General features: G+C 49.5%; 2 protein-coding genes across 2 annotated transcripts in view; both read right to left on the reverse strand.

Annotated features, from left to right (window-relative positions):
* LBR (lamin B receptor) overlaps positions 1 to 23,040 on the reverse strand; it is a 67,766-nt gene that overhangs the window by 34,415 nt on the left and 10,311 nt on the right. Inside the window, exon 2 of the mRNA XM_006118026.4 lies at positions 16,346 to 16,525. Coding sequence (XP_006118088.3) covers positions 16,346 to 16,510 — 165 coding nt within the window. The 5' untranslated portion in view covers positions 16,511 to 16,525. The remainder of the gene's footprint in view (positions 1 to 16,345; positions 16,526 to 23,040) is intronic.
* Positions 308 to 16,339, reverse strand: LOC142828031 (uncharacterized). Its single transcript, XM_075925281.2, has 2 exons — positions 5,366 to 16,339; positions 308 to 5,170 (listed from the first exon to the last, which is right to left on the reverse strand). The coding sequence occupies exon 2, from the start codon at positions 3,920 to 3,922 to the stop codon at positions 2,834 to 2,836; it is 1,089 nt and encodes a 362-aa protein (XP_075781396.2). The 5' UTR covers positions 3,923 to 5,170; positions 5,366 to 16,339; the 3' UTR covers positions 308 to 2,833.

A 23,040-nucleotide genomic window follows, 5' to 3' on the forward strand; every position in this document is an offset into this window, starting at 1 on the left:
GGGAAGCCACTAAGATTTTGGTAAGTGATCAAGGGCTGCAGGTCTAGGATGTGAGGTCTAGGCTGGGTACAGAAGGGCACTGGGGTAAGGGACTGCAGTGTAGGAAACGGTGTGGGGTCTGAGAAGGTGTTTGGGTGAAGGAGTAGGCTGAGACTTGGGGCAGGGAAATGGGGTGCAAGGTCTGGGTGCAGGAGAGGATTCTGGCCTGTAGGAGGGAGTACAGAATCTGGGAGGGAGTTGTGACCTGGGGCAGAGGGATTGCAGAGGGTTTGGATGGTGATGTGAGGGAGAGAGTTGGGCCTATTTGAAACCCTAGGGGTGGGCAGGCATCAGCCTGCCCACTTCTAAAAGCCCCTCCCCCAGCCTTGCAGGAGGGATGACTGGACCTAGGGATCAACTGATTCCAGGGGACAAATAATGAAAAACACAGTCACGGGGTGCAGGACAGAGGTTCAAAACAATGGAGCCAGATGGGGACACTGAGCAGAGGACCTTGGACAACACCCACTGCTCCTCAAAGCTATTGATGGAGCCAGTGGACGCAGCCCAGAGGAACTCTGCCCAGATATGTGAAATTAGGCAGGAACGGAAATAGGCCCCACTGTCGCAGAGAACCCCCTCATCCAGCATCCTCCTGGTGTTATAGATAGCAGCTTTTGCCAGGGCCAGGAGGAAGTTGACGAGGAGGCCTCGAGACTTTGTGGGGCCACGGATGGGGTGTGCATAAATAAAAAGCTGTGGGGAAAAGTGCAGCCAGAACCTCAATAAGAGGTTCTGGAGGAGCTGGAATAGGGGCTTCAACCTGGTGCATTCTAGGTATCTCTACGTGCCAGGGTTTCCCTCGCCGCAGAAAGGACAGGTTGTCTGGGATAGTAGTGAACCGCGCCAGGTACATGCCCATGCTCACGGCTCCATGAAGGAGCCGCCAACTGATGCCCCCGATGGGCCGTGGGATCAAGGTGGAATACAAGCTGGCCCGCTGGGGTTCCCCACCCTCAACAGGTCTTAAATAGTCCTGCCATTTGGTGTCAGGGCAGGACACAAGGGTGAGGAAATGCAGTGTGTGGAGCACAAGCGTGTACAGATAGTCCATAGGCATGGTTCGAAAACAGACCAACTGCAGATCTGGCAGCTGGCTGGGGATCCAGGGGTGCGGAATCTGGGGGGGAAGGGGAGGGTCATGAAACGGGGCCCAAGAAATGGGGTCAGATGACTTGCAGTGAGGGAGGGAATTGGGACGAGTGAGGGGTAGGGGTGCCAGAAGCAGGCTTTGTCTGGGAGACACTTAATTAAGCATATCCGGGCTCACAGCACTCCCAAGGCAAGCTGAGTGCCCTTTCTGCTGCAGCTCCAGACCACCTGAAGATACAGGCTACTCCCTCTATGGATTGGGGAAGAGGCTTTCACTAGCCCCATCTGCCAGGTCAATCTCTCACACCTCTGATTGGCTTGACTTTTTCCAGCCAACAGGAACAAAAACATAAGAACTGCCATACTGGGTCAGACCAAAGGTCCATCCAGCCCAGTGCCCTGTCTGCTGACAGTGGCCAATGCCAGGTGTCCCAGAGGGAGTGAACTGAACAGGTAATGATCAAGCGATCTCTTTCCTGCTATCCATCACCGCCCTCTGACAAACAGAAGCTAAGGACACCATTCCTTAGCCATACTGGCTAATAGCCATTAATGGACTTAATCTCCAGGAATTTATCTAGTTGTCTTTTAAACCCTGTTACAGTCCTAGCCTTCACAACCTCCAAGGAGTTCCACAGGTTGACTATGTGCCGTGTGAAGAAGAACTTCCTTTTATTTGTTTTAAACCTGCTGCCCATTAATTTCATTTGGTGGCCCCTAGTTTTTATATTATGGGAACAAGTAAATAACTTTTCCTTATTCACTTTCTCCACACCACTTATGATTTCATATAATTCTTATCATATCCCCCCCCTTAGCCTCCTCTTTTCCACGGTGTCTCTTTAATCTCTCTTCAGATGGAACCCGTTCCAAACCCCAATCATTTTAATTGCCCTTCTCTGAACTTTTTCTAATACCAGTATATCTTTTTTGAGATGAAGAAACTACATCTGTACGCAGTATTCAAGATGTGGGCGTACCATGGATTTATATAAGGGCAATAAGATATTCTCCGTCTTATTATCTATTCCTTTTTTAATTATTCCTAACATCGTGTTTGCTTTTTTGACTGCCGCTGCACACTGCATGGACCTCTTCAAAGAACTATCCACAATGACGCCAAGATCTCTTTCCTGATTAGTTGTAGCTAATGTATAGTTGGGGTTATTTTTTCCAATGGGCATTACTTTACATTTATCCACACTAAATTTCATCTGCCATTTTGTTGCCCAATCACTTCATTTTCTGAGTTCTTCACAGTCTGCTTTGGTCTTAACTATCGTCTGCAATCTTTCCCACCTCACTGTTTACCCCTTTCTTCAGATCATTTATAAATAGGTTGAATAGGATTAGTCCCAGTATGGACCCTTGCAGGACACCACTAGTTACCTCCCTCCATTCTGAAAATTCACCATTTATTCCTACCCTTTGTTTCCTGTCTTTTAACCAGTTATCAATCCATGAGTGGACCTTCCCTCTGATTCCATGACAGTTTACTTTGCTTAAGAGATGTTGATGAGGGACCTTGTCAAAGGCTTTCTGGAAATCTAAATACACTAAATCTACTGGATCCCCCTTGTCCACATGTTTGTTGACCCCTTCAAATAACTGAGGGTACTTCTACAGTACAGAGCTAATTCGAACTAACTTAGTTCGAATTAGTTAATTTGAACTAAGCTAATTCGAACTAACACATCTAGAACTAAAAACTAGTTCGAATTAGCGTTTTGCCAATTCGAACTAGCGCGTCCACACTGATTGGACGCAGGGGGGCATATAAGGGCGGCTGAAACCGGTTCTGGCAGGGCATCAGGTCAGTAGTTGCTTTGTGTGGCTGCTGTCTGAGGCTCGTGCTTAAAGGGACCCCCCTCCCCCCCGGACAGCTGGTTCTCAGCTTTTCCTGCTTGCTTGCCAACCTCGCCGAGGGACAGCAAAGCATTGATCTCTGCGCCCGTGTGTGTCGGTGCTTCCCTTCAGGGACGCCGCCGCAGGTGGCAACATGGAGCCAGAGCTCGCCCTGCACCTTCTGGTGCACTTTCTGGACTTGCTGCTGCAAGCCTGCCAGCAATGGCTCGAGGCTGCCTGGCAACACCTGGTGCACGTCAACCCCCTGCCTCTCCGCCTGGCCGCCCTGGGGGCCGTGGAGGAGCCACGGCAGCGCCCCGGCGTGCCCCGCCGCGTCTGGCGTCTGGACACCAGCAGCGACTGGTGGGACCGCATCGTCCTGGAGCGCTGGGAAGACCGACAGTGGACCCAGAACTTCAGGATGAGGAGGGACACCTTCCTGGAGCTCTGCGAGTGGCTCGCCCCTGCTCTGTGCAGAAGGGACACTCGCATGAGGCCCGCCATCCCCCTCCAGAAGCGGGTGGCCATCGCCCTCTAGAAGCTCTCCACGCCGGACAGCTACCGATCCGTTGGGAACCAGTTCGGCGTGGGGAGATCCACCGTCGGAGTGGTGCTCATGCAGGTATGGCACTCGTCGGCCACTGCGCCGGGAGGAGAGGGGGGCTGCAAGGAGGGGATGGGCCGCCCCAGGGACAAAGGGGGGGGAGAGAGGAGGAGAAAGCACCCCGCACCGGAAGGGGTCGGTCTGTCCCGGCCGTACTACACGCCGCCAGGGGGGTTGCTTCCGGGAGTGGGGCACGGGGCACTGCCAGGGCACGAATGCTCCCAGCCACCCGGGTGCCCCACTGATTGGCGCTTTGCTGTCTCTCTCCCCGCATGTGGTCAAGGCCATCAACCGGGTGCTGCTCCGCAGGGTGGTCCGCTTTTCCGACCTGGACGCCGTCATCCGGGGATTCGGCACCCTCGGCTTCCCCAACTGAGGGGGGCCATCGACGGGACGCACATCCCCATCTGTGCCCCGGAACACCAGGCGTCCCGGTACGTCAACCGCAAGGGGTACTTCTCCATCCTCCTGCAGGCCGTGTGTGACCACCGGGGACAGTTCACGGACATTAATGTGGGCTGGTCCGGCAAAGCACACGACGCCCGGGTGTACCGCAACTCCTCCGTGTGCCAGCGGCTGCAGGACGGGACCTTCTTCCCCGACCGCCACATCAGGGTCGGGGACGTGGACATGCCCGTGTGCCTGGTGGGGGATGCCGCCTACCCACTGCAGCCGTGGCTGATGAAGCCCTACACGGGGCACCTCAATCCCTCCCGCCAGGCCTTCAATGCCAGGCTGACCAGGGCCCGCATCGTGGTGGAGGGGGCCTTCGGGTGACTGAAAGCCCGCTTTCGACGCCTCCTCACCCGTCTGGACCTGGCCGAGCACAACATCCCTCCCGTGGTGGCAGCATGTTGTGTGCTCCACAATTTATGTGAGCGAAAGGGAGAGGCTTTCCTGCCAGCCTGGATGGCTGAGGCTGACCGCATGGCTGCCCACTACGGTCAGCCTCGCGCCGCAGCCGTCCGGGAAGCCCAGCGGGGGGCCGTCCGGATCTGGGAAGCCCTGCGGGAGAGCTTCCAGGTGGAGGAGGAGGACTGACCTCTCCCTGCATGCCCCACTGGGGCCTTCCTTCCACCCTACCCCCTTCCGCTTTCCCCTCCCTACCTACTGTCAAATAAAGACACCTGTTTTTCAAACAAAAACGTCTTTTTATTTTACATAACTGGGGTGGGGGGAGGGAGGGAGGAAGGGAAAGGAAAGCTCAGGGGTGGGGGTCCGGCTGCCTCTCCTGTCTCGCAACACTGCGGGTCCGGGGGCGTTGGTGGGGAATGGTTGTGGAGGAAGCAGGAGCAGGAGGGGGAGCAGGAGGAGGAGCGGGGGGGGGGAGGAGCAGGAGGAATTGGGAAGCGGTTGAGCAGGCTCTGGAGATGGCCTTGCAGGGCACGGCCCTGCTCCTCCAGTGCCTCCAAGCTCGTCCGCGCAGCCTCAGGTCCTCCTGGACCCAGTGGTCCTGGAGACGGAGCTGTTGCTCCAGGAACCGGAGGTGCCGCCTCTGGTACTCCTCCTGGTTCCTGGCTCTCCTGCTTGCCCGGGCGCGGGCGGCTGCTGCAGGCGGGGTGGTGCGCCCTGTAGTCCCAGGTGCTGCGGCTGTGGTGAAACAAGAACAGCGGTCAATTACCCCAGGGGCCCAGGTGTGTGAAACCCAGCTCCCCTCTGCAAGGCCAGGGCCCCTGCAGGATCCCCAGCTGCTGCTCCGTGATGGGCAAGGCCCAGGCGCACGGTCCCGGGGCTCCCTCTCGCCCCAGCCTCCCGTACACATAATGGGAGCATGATGGTACTCACAGGTGGATGCCTCCCCGGCCTCGGACGACACAGGCGAGCGGCTCTGTGGGGTGCCTCGGGGGTCCTCGGTAGGCTGCCGGCAGGCTCCTGGCTCTCGGAGCCCTCCTCCTCCTCCATCTCTTGGAGCGGTCCCTCTGCCCCGGGGTCTATCACGTCCCGGGGGGCAGGGACGGCATGAGTCCCGAGGAGGCGGTCCAGAGCCTGGAAGTGGGGGCACGCCTCCGGGTCGGCCCCTGGCAGGCAGGCCCGGGAGTAGGACTGCCGCAGGTCCTTTATTTTGCAGTGCACCTGCTCCCAGCTGCGCTGGTGGCCCCTGGCGGCCAGGCTGGCAGCCATGCAGCCGTAGACTGCCGCGTTCCTGTGGCTAGTGCGGAGATCGTGGACATTGAAGGCTTCCCCCCAAACCTCGATGAGGTCCACGATCTCCGCACTAGACCACGCGGGCGCCCGCCTCTTGTGGCTCCGGGCAGGGTCCTGGGAGCCGCCAGGCTGGTCCCGGGAAGAGGGGGAGGGCTGGGTGGCATCGGGTGGCTGGCTCATGGATGTCAGCTGCTGGGTGTGCTGGCACGGGTGCTGGCAGCCTTGCAACTGGCACAAACTGTGTAGCCAGCCCGTGGCCCTTTAAGGGCTCCGGGGCCGGGAGGGGGGCAGTAGAGTTTGCCTGGTGTTGGCCAGAGTGGCCACCAGGGCAAGCCTCCCACTAGTTCGAATTAAGGGTATACACAGCCCTTAATTCGAACTAGTAAGTTCAAACTAGACTTAGTCCTCGTGGAATGAGGATTACCTAGTTCGAACTAAGCGCTCCGTTAGTTCGAATTTAATTCAAACTAACGGAGCGCTAGTGTAGTGCCTATGAAAGTTAGTTCGAACTAACGTCCGTTAGTTCGAACTAACTTTGTAGGGTAGACATACCCTAACAGATTAGTAAGACATGATTTCCCTTTACAGAAACCATGTTGACTTTTGCCCAACAATTATGTTCTTCTATATGTCTGACAATTGTATTCTTTACTATTGTTTCAACTAACTTGCCCAGTACTGACGTTAGTAATTGCCGGGATCACCTCTAGAGCCCTTTTTAAATACTCGAGTTACATTAGCTATCTTCCAGTCATTGGGTACAGAAGCTGATTTAAAGGATAGGTTACAAACCACAATTAATAGTTCTACAATTTCCCATTTGAGTTCTTTCAGAACTCTTGGGTGAATGCCATCTGGTCCTGGTGACTTGTCACTGTTATGTTTATCAATTAATTCCCAAAACCTCCTCTAATGACACTTCAATCTGTGACAAGTCCTCAGATTTTTCACCTACAAAGGACGGGTCAGGTTTGGGAATCTCCCTAACATCCTTAGCCGTGAAGACTGAAGCAAAGAATTCATTTAGTTTCTCCACAATAACTTTATTGTCTTTAAGTGCTTCTTTTGTATCCTGATCATCCAGGGGCCACGCTGGTTGTTTAGCAGGCTTCCTGCGTCTGATGTACTTAAAAAACATCTTGTTATTACCTTTTCAGTTTTTGGCTAGCTGTTCTTCAAACTCCTTTTCAGCTTTTCTTATTACATTTTTACACTTAATTTGGCAGTGTTTATGCTCCTGTCTATTTACGTTACTAGGATTTGACTTCCACTTTTTAAAAGATGCCTTTTTATCTCTTACTGCTTCTTTTACATGGTTGTTAAGCCACGGTGGCTCTTTTTTAGTTCTTCTCCTGTGTTTTTTACTTTGGGGTATACATTTAAATTGGGCCTCTATTATGGTGTCTTTGAAAAGTGTCCATGCAGCTTGCAGAGATTTTACTTTAGTCACTGTACCTTTTAATTTCTGTTAAATTTCCTCCTCATTTTTGTATAGTTCCCCTTTCTGAAATTAAATGCCACAGTATTGGGGTGCTGAGGTGTTCTTCCCACAACAGGAATGTTAAATGTTATTATATTGTGGTCACTATTTCCAAGCAGTACTGTTATAGTTACCTCTTGGACCAGATCCTGCGCTCTACTCAGGACTAAATCGAGAATTGCCTCTCCCCTTGTGGGTTCCTGTACAACTGCTCCAAGAAGCAGTCGTTTAAGGTATCAAGAAATTTTGCCTCTGCAATTCATCCTGAGGTGACATGTACCCAGTCGATATGGGGATAATTGAAATCCCCCACTATTAATGACTTCTTTATTCTGATAGCCTCTCTAATCTCCCTTAGCATTTCATAGTCATTATCACTGTTCTGGTCACGTGGTCGATAACAGATCCCTACTGTTATATTCTTATTAGAGCAGGGAATTACTATCCATAGAGATTCTCTGGAACATCTTGATTCATTTAAGATTTTTACTTCATTTGATTCTAAATTTTCTTTCACATATAGTGCCATTCCCCCACCTGCACGACCTGTTCTGTCGTTCCGATATATTTTGTACCCCAGAATTATTGTGTCCCATTGATTATTCTCCCTCCACCAGGTTTCTGTGATGCCTATTATATCATCCTCTCCTCCTGACTAAAACCTAGAGAATCTCTATTAATAGACTCTCCTCTAAGAGACGTCTCTGTCCAATCCGTGTGCTCCTCTGCACCAATCGGCTTTCCCCCATCTCTTAGTTTAAAAAGCCCTTTTTAATGTTAAATGCCAGCAGTCTGCATCCACTTTGGTTTAGATGGAGCCCATCCTTGCTGTATAGGCTCCCCCATCCCAAAAGTTTCCCCAGTTCCTTAGAAATCTAAACCCTTCCTTCCTTCACCATCATCTCATCCTCACATTGAGACTCTGAAGCTCTGCCTGCCTACCTGGTCCTACACATGGAACTGGAAGCATTTCTGAGAATGAAATCCAGGACCTCTATGGTGGCAGTCTCTTTCCTAGCAGACTAAATTTGGCCTCCAGGATGTCTCTGCTACCCTTCCCTATGTAATTGGTACCTACATGAGACTGGCTGAGGTCAGTTCTTATTGGCCAGTTGTTTCTGGCCAATAGGAGCAGAAGATTGGGCTGGGGGCAGGAAGATCACACAAAGCTTCCCTCCTCCCTACAAAGCAGAGATACATCAGGACTGCACTTTAAATCGCAGCAGCTGCATGCTTGAGGGAGGTCCGCAGGCTGGATCCAGTGGCTTGGCAAGCCAGATCTGGCTCCTGGGCCGTATTTTGCTCAGCCCTAGTGTACAGAGTTATATGCAAACAACCCTTCCCCCACCCATCCCCTGAAGCAACTCTGACAAGACAGGCTCAAATATCTGGATGCTTTAAATTTGGATGCAGATCTGAGTACAGCCTGGAGATTGCACTAACTACATTGTCCTTCTAGCAGCAGTAAAGATAAAGGTGTTCATGGCAGCTGCCTATACCACAGAAATGTTGCTGACTCTTCTAACAATCCCAGTAGGAATAAACAGGCTGTCTTCTGAGATCTTGTTGCAGATAGTGTACAAAACCCTAACTTCTATCTCTTATTGTTTGGTGTGTATGGAGGTTCTGGAGGAAGACTGAAATACAGTATTTTCAGTATGCAGATGCCCCCCAGCTCTATTTCACTATCACTGGTCCAACCAATTCTGTTGGATGGCTTCTCCCGGACAATGTAGTGGTTAGGGGAATGGATGAGGCTAGCTGTTGCACTTTAGCGAAAACACTACTCCACCAACAGGAGGGCTTCTCCTGTCAACCGAGGTATCACTTCTCATAGAGATGGAACAACATTTTGACAGAAGAAGCCTTTACGTCAACATAGCACCGTTTATACCAAAGTTAAGTTGGAATAACTACATTACTCAGCAGCATGTATTTTTCATATCCCTCAGTGACAGTTACATGCATGTAAGTTTACAGCGTAGACTTGGCCTTAGTCTAAAATAAAACTAAGGCAATTTGGGAGAAGCAACAATAAAATAAGATATGGAAACAATTATCTTCCCTTCAACATATGGTATTTGGCTACTTTTTATTAAAGTTTGTTTTGTGAGGTCTGATTGAATTCCCAGCTGCTGCTTATTATTAGCTGTGGTGAGAAAGACTCATCTATATTTGACCAGGAGATGTAAAGTACTTCATTTAGACATACACCTTGTTTTTTCAGCATTTTTTACCCCTAGATTAGATTACTGCAGTGTGCTTTGCACAATGCAACACACTTTAAATCAGCATGGAAACAGAGTACTATAGAATGTGGCAGCCCATTTCAAAAGTAGTTTTACTGACGAAGAGCACACAATACCAATGTTTCAGGATGTACAATGGTTTCTGGATATGACATTGTTTTTCCATATAAAGCTGCAAGGTTAAAATTTTCAAAAGTACCAAAGACTGAATCTTCACTAGGAAAAAAGTCTGTCAAACTCAAGTGATAAAACTGAGATAAAATCCTAGTGAAATCAAGGTAATCTATAGCTTTCACACTATTTAGCAAATTAAGTTGGGAACCTACTATAACTCAATTTGCAAACTACCTCTCTTTGATAATGATGACATGGCTACAGTAACTTAGAAGCCTACACCCTACTAACTTTCTATAAGAATTAAACATCTAAGTCATTTGGGAACTACAGGTTGGACCTTGCTGGTCCAGCACCCTCGGGACCTTACTGGTTCCAAATGAGGGGATTTTCCTGACCACAGAAGGTCCCTCCCCTCGTAGCCATGCAGCCATTGGGTAGGGCTCCAGCCTGCCTTCGTTCTGCCTCAGTCCCCAGGGACTCCCACCAGCCCCACTGCTGCCAGGGCCAGAGTGCTACGGCCAGAGCTCCGCAGCTGCCCGGGTGGGGCCAGAGATCTGCAGCTGGGGCAGAGGGAGACAGGGACGGAGCTCTGCAGCCTGGGCCAGAGCTTCCTGGCTGCCACTGGGGTCAGAGCTACTTGGCTGGGACTGGAGGTCCACAGCCACTACTAGGATAGAGCTCCCCGGCTGCTGCAGCCAGAGAGCTCCGCTGCAGCCAGAACTCCTCACCATTCCATCTGTCCCCCCCTCTCCCACACACACTCACTCTGGGCTCCAGGCTGAGTTCTCAGTGCCCCTTTCGGTGCTCCTGCCCCACTGCCAGAGCTCCCAGAGCTCCCTCTTCCTGTGCTCTGTGGTCCAGGAACATTTCTTGCCAGAGCAGGGAGTCCCGGTTAAGGGAGGTACAACCTGTATTTGGAAATTTTATCCCCAATGGCTTGGGGCCCTGCCTACTTGGGAAGGCACAGCCACTCCTCCCTGTGCTATGCTTCTGCAATTACAATAAGAGGTGCTCAAGTTGGAATGTACTAAGTATAAAAGACTGATGGTGGAACTTTTAGAGTGAGAGGTCGTCCCTTTTTAGATTTTTTGGTTTTGCTTCAATTTGTAAAATCAAACCCCCAACATTTGGGAGCAAAACTATTCAAACATATCCAAGGCCCTCTAACGGATGTCTGAAAAAATTTTCACTCAGTTCTATGATCATACAAATCATCTATATTTATACCAGGAAAGCAAAAGGACCAGCAATTCACCAATGTGCTGCTCTGTTGTGAGAAACAGATTAAGATTTTAGGTTAATTTAAACAATATACTGATTGTTACTATGTTTTCAAGATTATGTTGCCAGTGTTAGAGTGGTATTATAATGTTGATTTGTTTATAATGTAATGTAATTGTTGTAAATAGGATGTAGGTAACGTGCACACTTAAAGGAGCGGTTGATGCCATCAGTAAGTAAAAACAAAATGGAGTTTTGGAAAACAAAATGGTGTTTCTGGAAAGTCAGTTAAACTTTTCCCACCTTGAGTGTCCGCACTCAGTACCAAAATTGCACTAGGCACACAAGATCCTTTGCATCCAGCCCAGAATTGTGCACACCACCCTACACAAGTTTACAGTTTACCTGCCAAAGGTTCTAAAAGGAAAAAAAGCCCTGCACCCAGGTGTGGGTGGTCAGTGTTCCGGACTGTGTCTGTGAAGGCAGCACAGCACCACAGAGGGAAAAGGCAGAGGGATCATTCACAACTGCGGTGGGTTCCCACACCATGCTGTGGTGAAGGCTCAGCACTGGTGATCTGGGATACACCAAGCAGAGGTGTTTGATCTCTACCTGCCTCGGACCATCACATCGTCACCATCTCTGAAACACTCCATTGTGGTGAAGGCCCAACAAGAATCATCCCAGAACTGCGAGGGATCACTTGCGGTTCCTCCCTAAGGGCTAACCTGAGCTCAAAGGTTGAAGGTCGCAAGCAGCAGTACCACCATTGGCAACACAGAGACTGTTGTAACGTACAAATACCTTACCTGTATTGGGGTCTTTCTGTCTTCCTTCTGTTTTGGGGTGGGGGTTGGATTTATTGGTTGTTGGTTTTTTTGTTCTTGTTCATGCACTTGTCAAATTAAATGCTACAATATATTAGTGAACTCTAATCTGGACTCCAAGCGTGTTTTTTTTTGGGGGGGGGGGGGGAATCACCGGTGATCGGATACAGTGTCAAGGGCCTCCCTTTGGTAACCAGAGCATTTAACATCATCAATCAGATCCCTTATCCTAAATTCTAAATTAATTCAAAAGATTATGCTTGTTACTGAGACTCTGGGGTACCACCAGAGTCTCTAACATATAGTAGGGATGTTACATAACATGTAATTGAAAAGTCATATAAGTGCATCAAATTTTAGTGGTTACACGACTATTTGATAGTTCCCAGAGGCAGGGACAGCAGCCAGTGCATTCCTGAGGAGGCCCCTGCCATCCTATGCTACTGCCTCTCTATCATAGGCAGCAGTGCATGGTGGCAGCAACCCCAGTTGATGCGGGGGGGGGGGAGAGGGGGAAGCTCCCTACAGACAGAGGCTGCGCCAGCATCCACAGAGCAACCTCTGTCCAAGGCAAACCCACGCCTGCCACAGACAGAGGCAGCTCCGTGGCAGCCTTCCCCACCCCACCCCACCCCACTGCCTCTGATATTAGCAAAAGCATGGGGCAAGAGGGTGCACAGGTGGAGCCGATGCTTGTGGGGAGCCTCTAACAAAGGCAGCAGCATGGGATGGAGGGGGACAGGTGGTTCCATGGGATCCGGTGCTCATGGGTAGCTGGTTTAAAAGCTGACTTCTCACAGGCACTAGCTCCTGCTTCTGCCTCTCCCTCTCCCATGCCTCTGATACAGAAGCAGCAAGTGAGTGGGAGGGAGAATGCATGTAATTGACAGGATCAACCAAAAAACGCAGGCTTATCAGTTAATTGTGTAGGGGTCTACATGTTGACATCCCTAACATACAGCAAACCAACCAAACAAATCCTTTTAACATGCATTCAAATATACATAATGAACAGTTAAAACATTTTTAAAAAGAAGTAAACTTTGATTCTAATAGCCTCTCATTTCCCATTTGTATAGTCTTTTATACCTTTGCTGGGCAGCAATTCAGATTGTATAAAATACTCCTTAAGAAAGTTAAATCTTTCAGGTTTTGTTTCTCAAATTCAATCCAGCTTCTTCTTATGAAGATAGGTCATACACACAAAGGAGAGGCAAAAAATAAGCAAAAGGTTTTAAAACTAATCAAACACTGTATTTGTTGCTCAGTTTCTGGAAAAGAAAATCTCCTATACAGTATTTAGCAAAAAACTCAGATAACTCCTCTGGGGCAAGACAAACGTTCAAACATAAGTTTTACTTTTCCCCTGGCAAAGCAAAATACTGCAAAGTTATCTGTCATACCAATCTTATTAGACAAGACAAAAAATGATAAAGATTATGGGAAAAGTGACATTAGGAAGGGATTAATAGTAGAAAGCCTTAGATTCTCTTCTCAGGATTTGTTCAGGACATCGACATGGAAACGTTATTCTCTCTGATCCCTTTACTTTACCTGCTGTGAACATATTTCAGGATCAGAAAAGAAAGTCCAGAACAGATAGCAATCTTGCCCCTAACTGAAGTTTTCACTGGCCGTCATGCATGTTCCTATCATTTAAACATACTTATTTTTTTCTAAAAAGACTCTAAATCAGTGATCACCAACTAGTAGATCGGGCGGGATTTACTGGTAGATCCTGGAGCCTCTGACAGGTGATCCTGACTGATTGGGCCAGGAAGCTATTAGGCACTGGCACTTCAATTGCCCCCCCATCCACTGTCATGCTGCTCCTGCCCTCTGCCTTGGAGCTGCCCCCTTGGGAGCCTCCTACCAGCTGTGCAGAGTGTAGGAAAGAGAAGAAGGGGGGTGCTGATGTCAGGCCGTCCCTCCTCCCCACACTCCCCTGTATCCACACAAAGGGAAAGGGATGGAGGGAGTTTGGCAATGCAAATCTCTGTCACGCTCACACAGTGTGTGTGTGTCTGTCATTCTCACAAACACACACTGTCCTTCACTCTTCTCCTGACCAGACACATACGTGGGTGGTTGTTGTTAATCCTTTTAGTGCTTGCAAAGTTTGTTATTTTTGGTTTTTGACTGGTCTGTGCACTTCATAATTTTCATTTCTCTCTTATGCTCAAATTGAATTCTTTGAGTAGTGAGTTCTAAAATGCCTAACCTGTCGGAGCTGGGGTAATTATCTCTATGGTAATTGATGCTCCTGTACGTGGCTGACATGTCCCTGCAGCCCAAGAGAGGCAGAACAGATGCTATCCTTGCCAGCAGACACCACTCCTGCAGCTCCCATTGATCAATAACAGGGATCCCAGGTCAGTAGAAGCTGTGGGCTCAGTGCCTGTAGGTGAGGGGCAGCACATGGCACCATGAAGCCATTGCTGTAACATGCCAGCTGCTTTCAGGAGCGGTGCAGGGCCAGTGCAGGAGTAAGCCTGCCTTAACTCCACTGTTCCACCACCTGGAAGCCATCTCAGTTAAACAGTGCCCAGCCAGGGTCTGATTCCTGAACCCCAGTCCAAGCCCTGAACCTCCTCCTGCACCCTCCTACCACAGACATGAGTCCCCCTGCAGCCTAACTCCTTCCCAGAGCTGGACCCCAATTCCACAGCCCTGGGCTAAGTCTGAAGCCCCTCCCACACTCCAAATCCCTTGGCCCAAGACCAGACCCTGTACCCCAACCCACTACCCCAGCCTGGTGCAAGTGAATAAGGATGGGGGAGGAAGGAGGATGGAGTGAGCAGGGTAAGACCTTGGAGAAGCTGTGGAGCAGCAGCAGGGCCTCAAAGAAGGGGTGGGAAGGAAGGGGGCATGGGCATTTGGATTTGAGGTAGATTGTACATTTTGCACTTAAACTGAAAAAGTGATCTTGTGGTTAAAAATTTTGGAGACTACTGCTCTAAACCTTACGGGGAGCCTAGGAAACCCTAACACACACATTCACATTTAAACAAAAAGAATTCACATAATTCCTTGTACTTTTTGGCATTGAACAACAAGTTTAAATAACTTGCTTATAAATAAAAATGATCTTTCCTTCATCTTTCACTATTTTAGACTATTTAATGACTTCCTTAAAGAGTACAATTCAACATAATTCCACAAGCTGCCATTACATTCAAGGGAAACTAATATGTAGGCCCTAGAAAGTGGTAAACAACTGAACAAATTTAAGAGGCAAGAAGCAACTGAGACACAGTTAGGAGAGAGGGATGGGCATTAGAGATGTTAACCAGTTGACCAGTAAGCATACGGCTTAGCGGTATGCTTACTAGTTAACTGCCCATTGCCAGCTAACTCCAGTGATGTTCAGCCATGCCAGGCTGGAGCAGCCCCAACCTCCGCAGGACCCCATGAGCACAATCACAGTAGGGGTAGGAACAGCCAGCCACTTTGAGGGAAGCCTGCCTGAGAGTGCTGCTGGCCAGGAGCTGCTTAGCTTAGTGCCTTCTAGCCATCCTGCATCCCAACTCCCTCTCAGACCCTGCATCCCCCTCCAGGCCAGAGTCCTCTCCTGCATCCATATCCCCTGCAGGGCCCTGCACTCCAATCTCCTGCCCTAGGTCACCACCCAAACCTTCTCCACCCTCCTCCCCTCCCATACCAGGTCAAAACTCCCAGATTCTGCATCCACTCTTACAACCTTCTCCCAGCCCAGAATCCTCTCCTGCATCCATTCTTCCTCCCAGACCCTGCCCTCCAATTCCCTACCCCAGGTCACAACCCCCTCCACCCAAATTCACTCTCAGATCTCATACCCTCTCCTGCACCCTAGTCCCCAACCCCAAGCTCCCTTCTGCACCCAACTTATGTCCCAGACCATGCAAACCCTCCATAGAAAAGTGTTGCTCCTGACCACTTACCAAAATCTTGACATGCCCCCACTAGGGATGTAAGCCACTTGTCGACTATGTTTATCGGGTAGTCGAGAAAGTGACTCAATTAGTCGCTTCCCCCCCTGCTGCCTCTATCAGAGAAAGGCAGCAAACGGGGGGAGGAACAGAAGAGGAGCCAGTGATGGGGGGAGTTCAGTTCCCCCCAGCACTGTCTCCGCGGGAGGGCAGGGGAGGCAGAAGCACAGCAGGGAAATGGCGCAAGCGGGAACTGAAGCAGTCCTCTCATGCTGTCCCGACTGCTGCAGCTTTTCCTTTGAAATGTGCAAGAGCCACCTGAAGCTCTTGTAAATTTCAAAGGAAGAGGCACAGTAGTCAGACGCCATGTCAGCAGGGACTGCTTTGGTCCCCCCTTGCGTGGGTTCCCTGCTACGCCTCTGCCTTTTCAAAGGCAAAGGCACAGCGGGATAGCAAACATCTCTACCCCCCCATCTCAAAAAATGTATTGCTCATCCCTGCAGTAAGACCTATGTTAAAGCTGTAAACTGGTTGAGCGCTATTGTTTAATCAATTACTTGTTTTAACATCCCTAATGAGCATGTCCAAGTCATCACTGGACAAAAAGAGTAATTTTTTAAATTGCTCTGTACATACTATTTTTTTTAAAGAGTATTTTAATCACAGACTTAGATTTTGGTGGGGCATTTTTATTTGACATATGTTAGGGATCTGAACAGTTAATCAGTAAGCACCACCCTTACTATTATAGACAGTTTTAGCTCTGAGTGTGTCAATATGGATTCTAAATATGGTTAATTATACAGACAAACACTTACCCTTATATCACTTTCCTTCAACTCAAGCTCAGTTCCATCTTTGTACTTAACAGTGTAAAGGTGAGTGAGGTCATTATATCTAGTTACTTGTACTTCATAATAGAGGACACTTCCTGGCCAACGACCCATCACAATCTCATCATCAGCAAATCTTCTGCTTGGCATTTTTTTAAAAAAATCCTAAAAAAAAAAAGCACAACAGACACAAAATTTAAGCCACACTTTCTTCTCCAATCTTATTGTACAGAAGCATATATGTGATGGTTTAGGTTTGCAATGTAAAGCATTCCACATCTGTTGAATCTAAATGTGTTATGCATATATGCACACAAAAAAAACCCCACACTACAAGAACCCTATTTTAAAGTAACAAAGACTTCCAAGTCAAGCACTCAGTTTAGGAAATACAGAATTAAGGTTGCTTATGCAACTGTAATGCATGTCCCTCCCGGAGTATATATTATGATGCAGTCTTTAATTACATGATCAAAAACTATTTCTTCCACAAGATCCCTATCTCATTCAGTGCATAGGATGGATGGTACTCACTGAATGAGCAACTATATTATCCTCATTGAACGAGATACTGCCTTATACCTTATTTAATGCTCATGATAGAAGTTGCTCTGATGGGAGACTAAATTTCGTCATGGACTTTTCTATTGTGTACATCGTGACAATTGCTAAATGCTTCACAAACAATTTGCTTATATATTTTCATAATACTTATAAAATGAGGGGGTGGTATTACCCCCATTTCAGAAACAGGAAGCTGAAAGACAGACACAAAGATCGTAAGTATCCACTAATTTTGGGTGCTCAATTTGAAACTCCCAGAGCCTCATTTCCCCTCCAAGTACTTAGCATTATATAGCATGAGCATATTTATCAATATAAAGGCTGCAGCACAAAGTTGCGGGGGGCTCCCCAGGAGTGAGGCTAGAAGCACCGAGTAAATGTGTAACCGCAAAGAATTTTAGCAGTTACATGATTATTGATATACAGGCAGTCCCCGGGTTACGTACAAGATAGGGACTGTAGGTTTGTTCTTAAGTTGAATCTGTATGCAAGTCGGAGCTGGCGTCCAGATTCAGCCGCTGCTGAAACTGATCAGCGGCTGATTCCAGGAAGCCCAGGGCAGGGGCTTCCTGTAGTCAGCCACTGGTCAGTTTCAGCAGCGGCTGACTTGGGGACGCCTGGGGCAGAGCATCTGGGGTGCTGCTGGGTTGGGTCCAGTAGCGCCGCCGCTCCTCGGCGCTTCTGGACCAACCCAGCAGCACCCCAGCTGCTCTGCCCCAGGCCTCCTGATTCAGAGCGGCGCTACGGGACCAACCGGCAGCACCCCAGCTGCTGTACCACAGGCGTTTGGAGCAAAGCCGCGGAGCACAGGGGCAGCGGGACAGCCCAGACGCGCCGTGGCTGTCCTGCTGCCCTCGGGCTCCGCGGCTTTGCTCTGCTTTGCTCCCCGTCTCCCTGGTCTGCAGACCAGGGGGACGGGGAGCAAAGCGGAGGAACACCTGGGCTGTCCGCTGCCCGCGTGTTCCGCGGCTTTGCTCCCCGTCCCCCTGGTCTGCAGACCAGGGAGACGGGGAGCAAAGCAGAGCAAAGCCGCGTTAGCCGAATAAGTCGGATCCGCGTAACTCGGGGACTGCCTGTACACAATTTCCAACATCCCTACTGTATACTAAATTTGGTGGCCCTAGTTTTACCATTTAGGAAAACTTCTTGAACATATACACACACGCACTCAAATATATAGTAGATAGGGGTGGCCAAACTGTGGCTGAATTGCATGCAGTTCTTTTACAGTTAAAAGCAGAATTTCACACACACTTCCACCATTCTCCACCTACCAGACTTAGGAAGCAAAGGGAAGGTTTGGACTTCTGCCCCACAGCAGGCTTCTGACAAAACCAGCAGTCCCACATGAGGGGGACTCACAAGTTAAAAGCCCCCCCAAGAAGCTTGAGACATGGTCCCACTTCTCAAAGCACACACACCCTAGCCTCAGCAGCCAATCCCTGAGGCTCCCAGGAGTTAGCCCTGCAGACAAAAGCAACAGCAGGTAGCTGGGTAGGGACTGCTGCTTTAACTCCTGGGGGAAAAGCAACTGCTCTCCCTGCAGTTCCTAGATGTTTGCTGCTGCTTCTCCCCCTGGCCACAGCTCCCAGCTACTTGGCTCCAGCAAATGCAATGCAGGGAGTGGGCCCAGCAGCACCATAGGACCAAACAGTGCAGCAAACCTTGGCAGAATTCTGGCAGTGGGTACATGACACATGTCTCCTCTGGCTTCTGCCCAACAGAGCGGAATTCTCAGGACTTTGGCCCCATAACATGCACATGCTGGGGCTTAGGGCTTCAGTAGGAGTGGGGCTGTAGCCCCAAGTCCAAGCAGGCTGCTCCCATGGGGCTGAAGCTCCAATACATCATTCCCCAAACATTCCTACCATGAAGCACCAAGCAGTCAGCTCTTATACAGATGAACCCTGAGCCCATGCAGATGCACCTCCACTCAAACTTCTGAAGATTATCATATGCAGCTCAGAGGGTCAGTGACTTTGAACACCCAAATATAGCAGTTTATATGTTCAAAGGACAGCAATCATTTACTTAAGCTGCAGCTGCAAGTGATCAGTAGTTCTGCAAATCAGACCGCCACTACCCCCAAGTTCAGGGTTGGATGTCATGTTATTGGGTTGCAATAGGAAACTGCAGATCATTGTTGCACCCACGGTTATGGGTTTGGCCCATTTTGCACAGAATTTGGGGCAAGTGAGGTGTCTAATGAAAACTTATGCTCTGCTAGTTCTATGTATGCTACTCATATACTTGTATGATTTTATATGTAAAGTTATGAATACAGGCTCTGTACTGCTATTTTAAACATTCTCTGCCTAGGAGACAGCAATAGACGTGGACCACCAATTGTGAGGAGTGTTTATTCAGTGAATGGCTGTACTGAACAGCAATGCTGCATGGACAATGGCTCTCAAGATTACCAATAAACACCTGAGGAATGCAGCTGGGAACCTGCAAACCGGCAAGCATGCCTTGGCTGCTTGCCAAGGGGATATGGACAGGTCACTTGATCATGTGATCAGCTCCAGTTTGGGAGGTACCATCACGCAGGAGAACAATAGATTTCCCTCCACATGGGCAAAGTTATAAAAGTATCCTGAGGGCGCCTCCATCTTGTCTTCAATCCTGCTCTTGACTTCTGCTATGAACAGAGATCCAGAAAGGATCTGATAACCCTCCTAAAATAGGATGTACTCCAGAGGCTTTTAAGCTAGCAGTTTGTTACATCTCTGCTAAGATCCTGAATCAAGAAGTTAACGACTGATGTATGTATTGTGTTTTCTTTAACAATTCTACTGTCAACCTTTTCCTTCTTTTTTATTAATAAACCTTTAGAGTTTAGTTTCTAAAGCAGAGTGGTTCCCAATCTTTTTGATACCAGGGACTAGCAAACCCATTCATAAACTTTTGGTGGCTCGGTAACATTTGCATATTTGTGTATTTATTATTTACATAATAAATATGGAAATATTCAAATAAAATGCTACTGGGCCACCAAAAGCCCCAGCTTCCAGAGTCCCCCAATTCCAGCCCTAACACCTAGAGCTCCCCACCCCTCCACTACCCCCCAGCGCCAGCCACTGACCCCACAGTTCCCTGCACCCAACCCCCCCCAGTGCCATGCTCCTGTTTCCAGAGCCCCACTGCACCCAATCCCCTCAGATTCTTCCCCCAGTGCCAGCCCCAAGTACCCAATATTAACCCCATCCCCAAAGCCCCCCGTCCCAGCCCTGCCCACATAGCCAGCCCTGTACTAGCCCCACCCCCAGAACTACCCCATGCCTCCTCACCTAGTCCTGCACTGCCTCCCAGCTGTGCGCTGCTGCCTAGGTCACAGCTGCTCTAAGGCTGCCATGCCAGGCTTCGCATGGCCCTCCTGCTATGCAGCAAAGCGCTCTTCCACGACCAGGAAGAGACCCTGCTCCTGCCCTGCCTGACACATGCACGGGATCAGTGGTGTCTGTGGCACAAGCAACAGGGGTGGGCACACATTTCTGGTGGCTCCAGAGTTCCTCTGCAGGCCATTAACCGTCAGGGCCTAAAGGCGCATGGTCACTCAGCCCGTGTGAGTCTCAAGCTCACGGCACCCACCCAACAGCCAGGCAGTACTAGTTCCTCTGACACCCGCTGGTTTGAATCAGGGAACCCAGCTCCCGCTGCAGAACTCTGACCGGCACTACAGGTTCTGGCACCCCGGGACATCGGGAAGCAGCAATGTGGTGCAGGCCAGAGCCAGCAGGGGAGCCAGGCACTGCCGGAGGAGGGACAGTAATCGCAGACACCCAGAGCAGCTCCCCAGGACCTCTCACTTGATCCTCCATGAGACACTCATAGCCGCAAAGGCTCCGCTCCCTGGTCCCAAACACAGGAAAGGTCACAGAGCAGCCGACCACCACGCAGCCCTGCCTGCTGGGCGGCCACTACTGGTGCTAGAACTGGGGCTGTGGTGAGGCTTCCTCAGTAAGGACAGCCTCCACGCAGCCCGGCTCGAGCCATGGCTCACCAGAGCAGTCCGCAGCACCACTCACCATAGGAGAACTTTTAGTGCACTCACAAGCGTGCACCTTATAGGGCAGGGGTGGCCAACCAGTTAGAGATGAAGAGCCAAAATAGTGGTGGATAGAGTATGAATATATCTATATAAATAAGGAATAGCGCTCCCCAGCAGACAGGGCTCATTAGCAGCTGTGGGTGTGGTCTAGCAGAGTGCCACAGCCAGCACAGGCACTATGCGCTCTTTTGAGTACAATCTGAGGTATAAATTGACCCAGTACTGGTCCTTCGGGACTGGGAGAACCTGTTCAGAGTTGGTGAGATTAGTTTTATAGCCTCTCACCTACGTACGATGTGGTACTGGCTGTGGCACAGGTAAAGCTGGGATGTCTAAGGGATTGCTTATGAGACTTCTTGCTAGCTAGAGTGGCATCTGAAGTGCTCTGTGTGACTAGTTTAGTGCCTTATAAGGAAGGCTCCAGTCTTGGGCTGGAGTAATTCGCCCTGGTTAGACACACTCAGCAGTGCTCCAGACAACCTGTTATATCACAAGTGGCAATAATTTTTTATGTGGGGCCACTCCAAGATTTTGGTAAGTTGTCAAGAGCCACACTTTTCTAAGGAGGAGGTATGGGGTTTGGAATGGAGGCTGGGTGGAGAAAGGAGCTGGGGATAGGGGACGGAGTACAAGAGAAAGCGTGGGGTCTGAAAAGAAGTTTGGGTAAAGGAGGGGTTTGCTGCATACAAAACTTCCCCCTATCCCCAGCGCAGAGAAGAAGATAGAGCAGTCAGCTGCTTTGAGCCCTGAGGCTGCACCCAGCCTGTGAGTCGAGTGGGGTGGGCCACGAACCGGACTGAAAGGATTAGCAGGCTGGATCCAGCCCCCAGGCAGTATCTTGCCCACCCAGGCCCAATCTGGACACCCAGAAAATGACACAATCACAAAAAGCTCTGATACCATCTACATGTTTTGTTAGTGTATAAAGTGCTACCAGACCATTTGTTGTTTTTTTCCCCTGTAACAGACTAACTCAGATACCCCTGAAGAATATTAAACCAGACTTTCAAAGTAACCTATTATAACATACAGTGAGCCCTCGCTACTTCGCGGTTCGACCATCGCGGATTCACGACTTCGCGGACTTTTTTCTGTACATTAAAGGGTGGTTTGTTAACAGTACTACCGTATATTCCGGCTTTCAAAGCCTCGGGGGAAGCCGGCGGGGGGGCATCCCAGGCGCGCCTGGGCTGCTCCCCCGCCGGAGCCCCTCCGCGGCTTTCAAAGCCTACTTCGCGGATTTTCAGCTATCGCGGTCGGGTTTGGAACCTATCTTCCGCGATAAACGAGGGTTCACTGTACATACTCTATGTGGCAACAACATAGACAGAGTCCTGTTCTCTAGGGTGGTACTGAACTGCCTTAACCACAAGACTATCCTTCTGTCCCTGCAATCCCATGTCTCATTCACAATACACCTTCCAACTCACTCCATAATAAATAGAGCAGGGGAGTCAACAAGTCACAAGTCTCCATCATACAACCTCCAAAGCAGGAGTACTTTGTGCTATAAATGAAGTGAGCTTCTAGGGGAAGATACAGTATGTGAACATATAGTGTGTAAACATGTAATTAGAGATGGTCTTGCTTTTGCACCCACCCCCACATGCTGCTGCCTCGGATATAGTGGCAGCAGAGCAGGGATTGGTGGGGGGAGCTGGCCTGCATGCACAGGCTCATCAGTTAACCATGTACACTTTCACATTGCTATTCTACATCCCCACCTCTTCCCCCTGCCCTGAAGCCCCCACCCCCTGCCTTGAGCCCCACACATCTCTCAACCCTTTACCCTAAGCCTCCCACCCCTGCCTCTCCTTACCCTTAAAGCCACATTCCAGCCTTAATTTTCAAAAAATACAATCACTGAAATAAACCATGTACATTTTTCATTTATCATCAAAAAATTACTTCAGTTAAAGACCAGAGCAATGTCAGGTACATATGCTAGTATTCAATACCCCAGATCATCAGGCAATCATAAAAGAATGGTTAAACTAACTCCAATACTGTAAGTCCAATTTATTTGATGGCGTTGGATTTGTTTTCCCACCCCCACCCCTTTTCT

The sequence above is a fragment of the Pelodiscus sinensis genome, chromosome 3 (genome assembly GCF_052426305.1).
Source record: "Pelodiscus sinensis isolate ZL-2025 chromosome 3, ASM5242630v1, whole genome shotgun sequence".
In the NCBI taxonomy this organism is placed as follows: domain Eukaryota; kingdom Metazoa; phylum Chordata; order Testudines; family Trionychidae; genus Pelodiscus; species Pelodiscus sinensis.

What these genes read in the sequence shown, in the direction of transcription:
- LOC142828031 (XM_075925281.2), bottom strand. Translation starts at nt 3,922, where the DNA reads ATGACGGCGTCCAGGTCGGAAAAGCGGACCACCCTGCGGAGCAGCACC.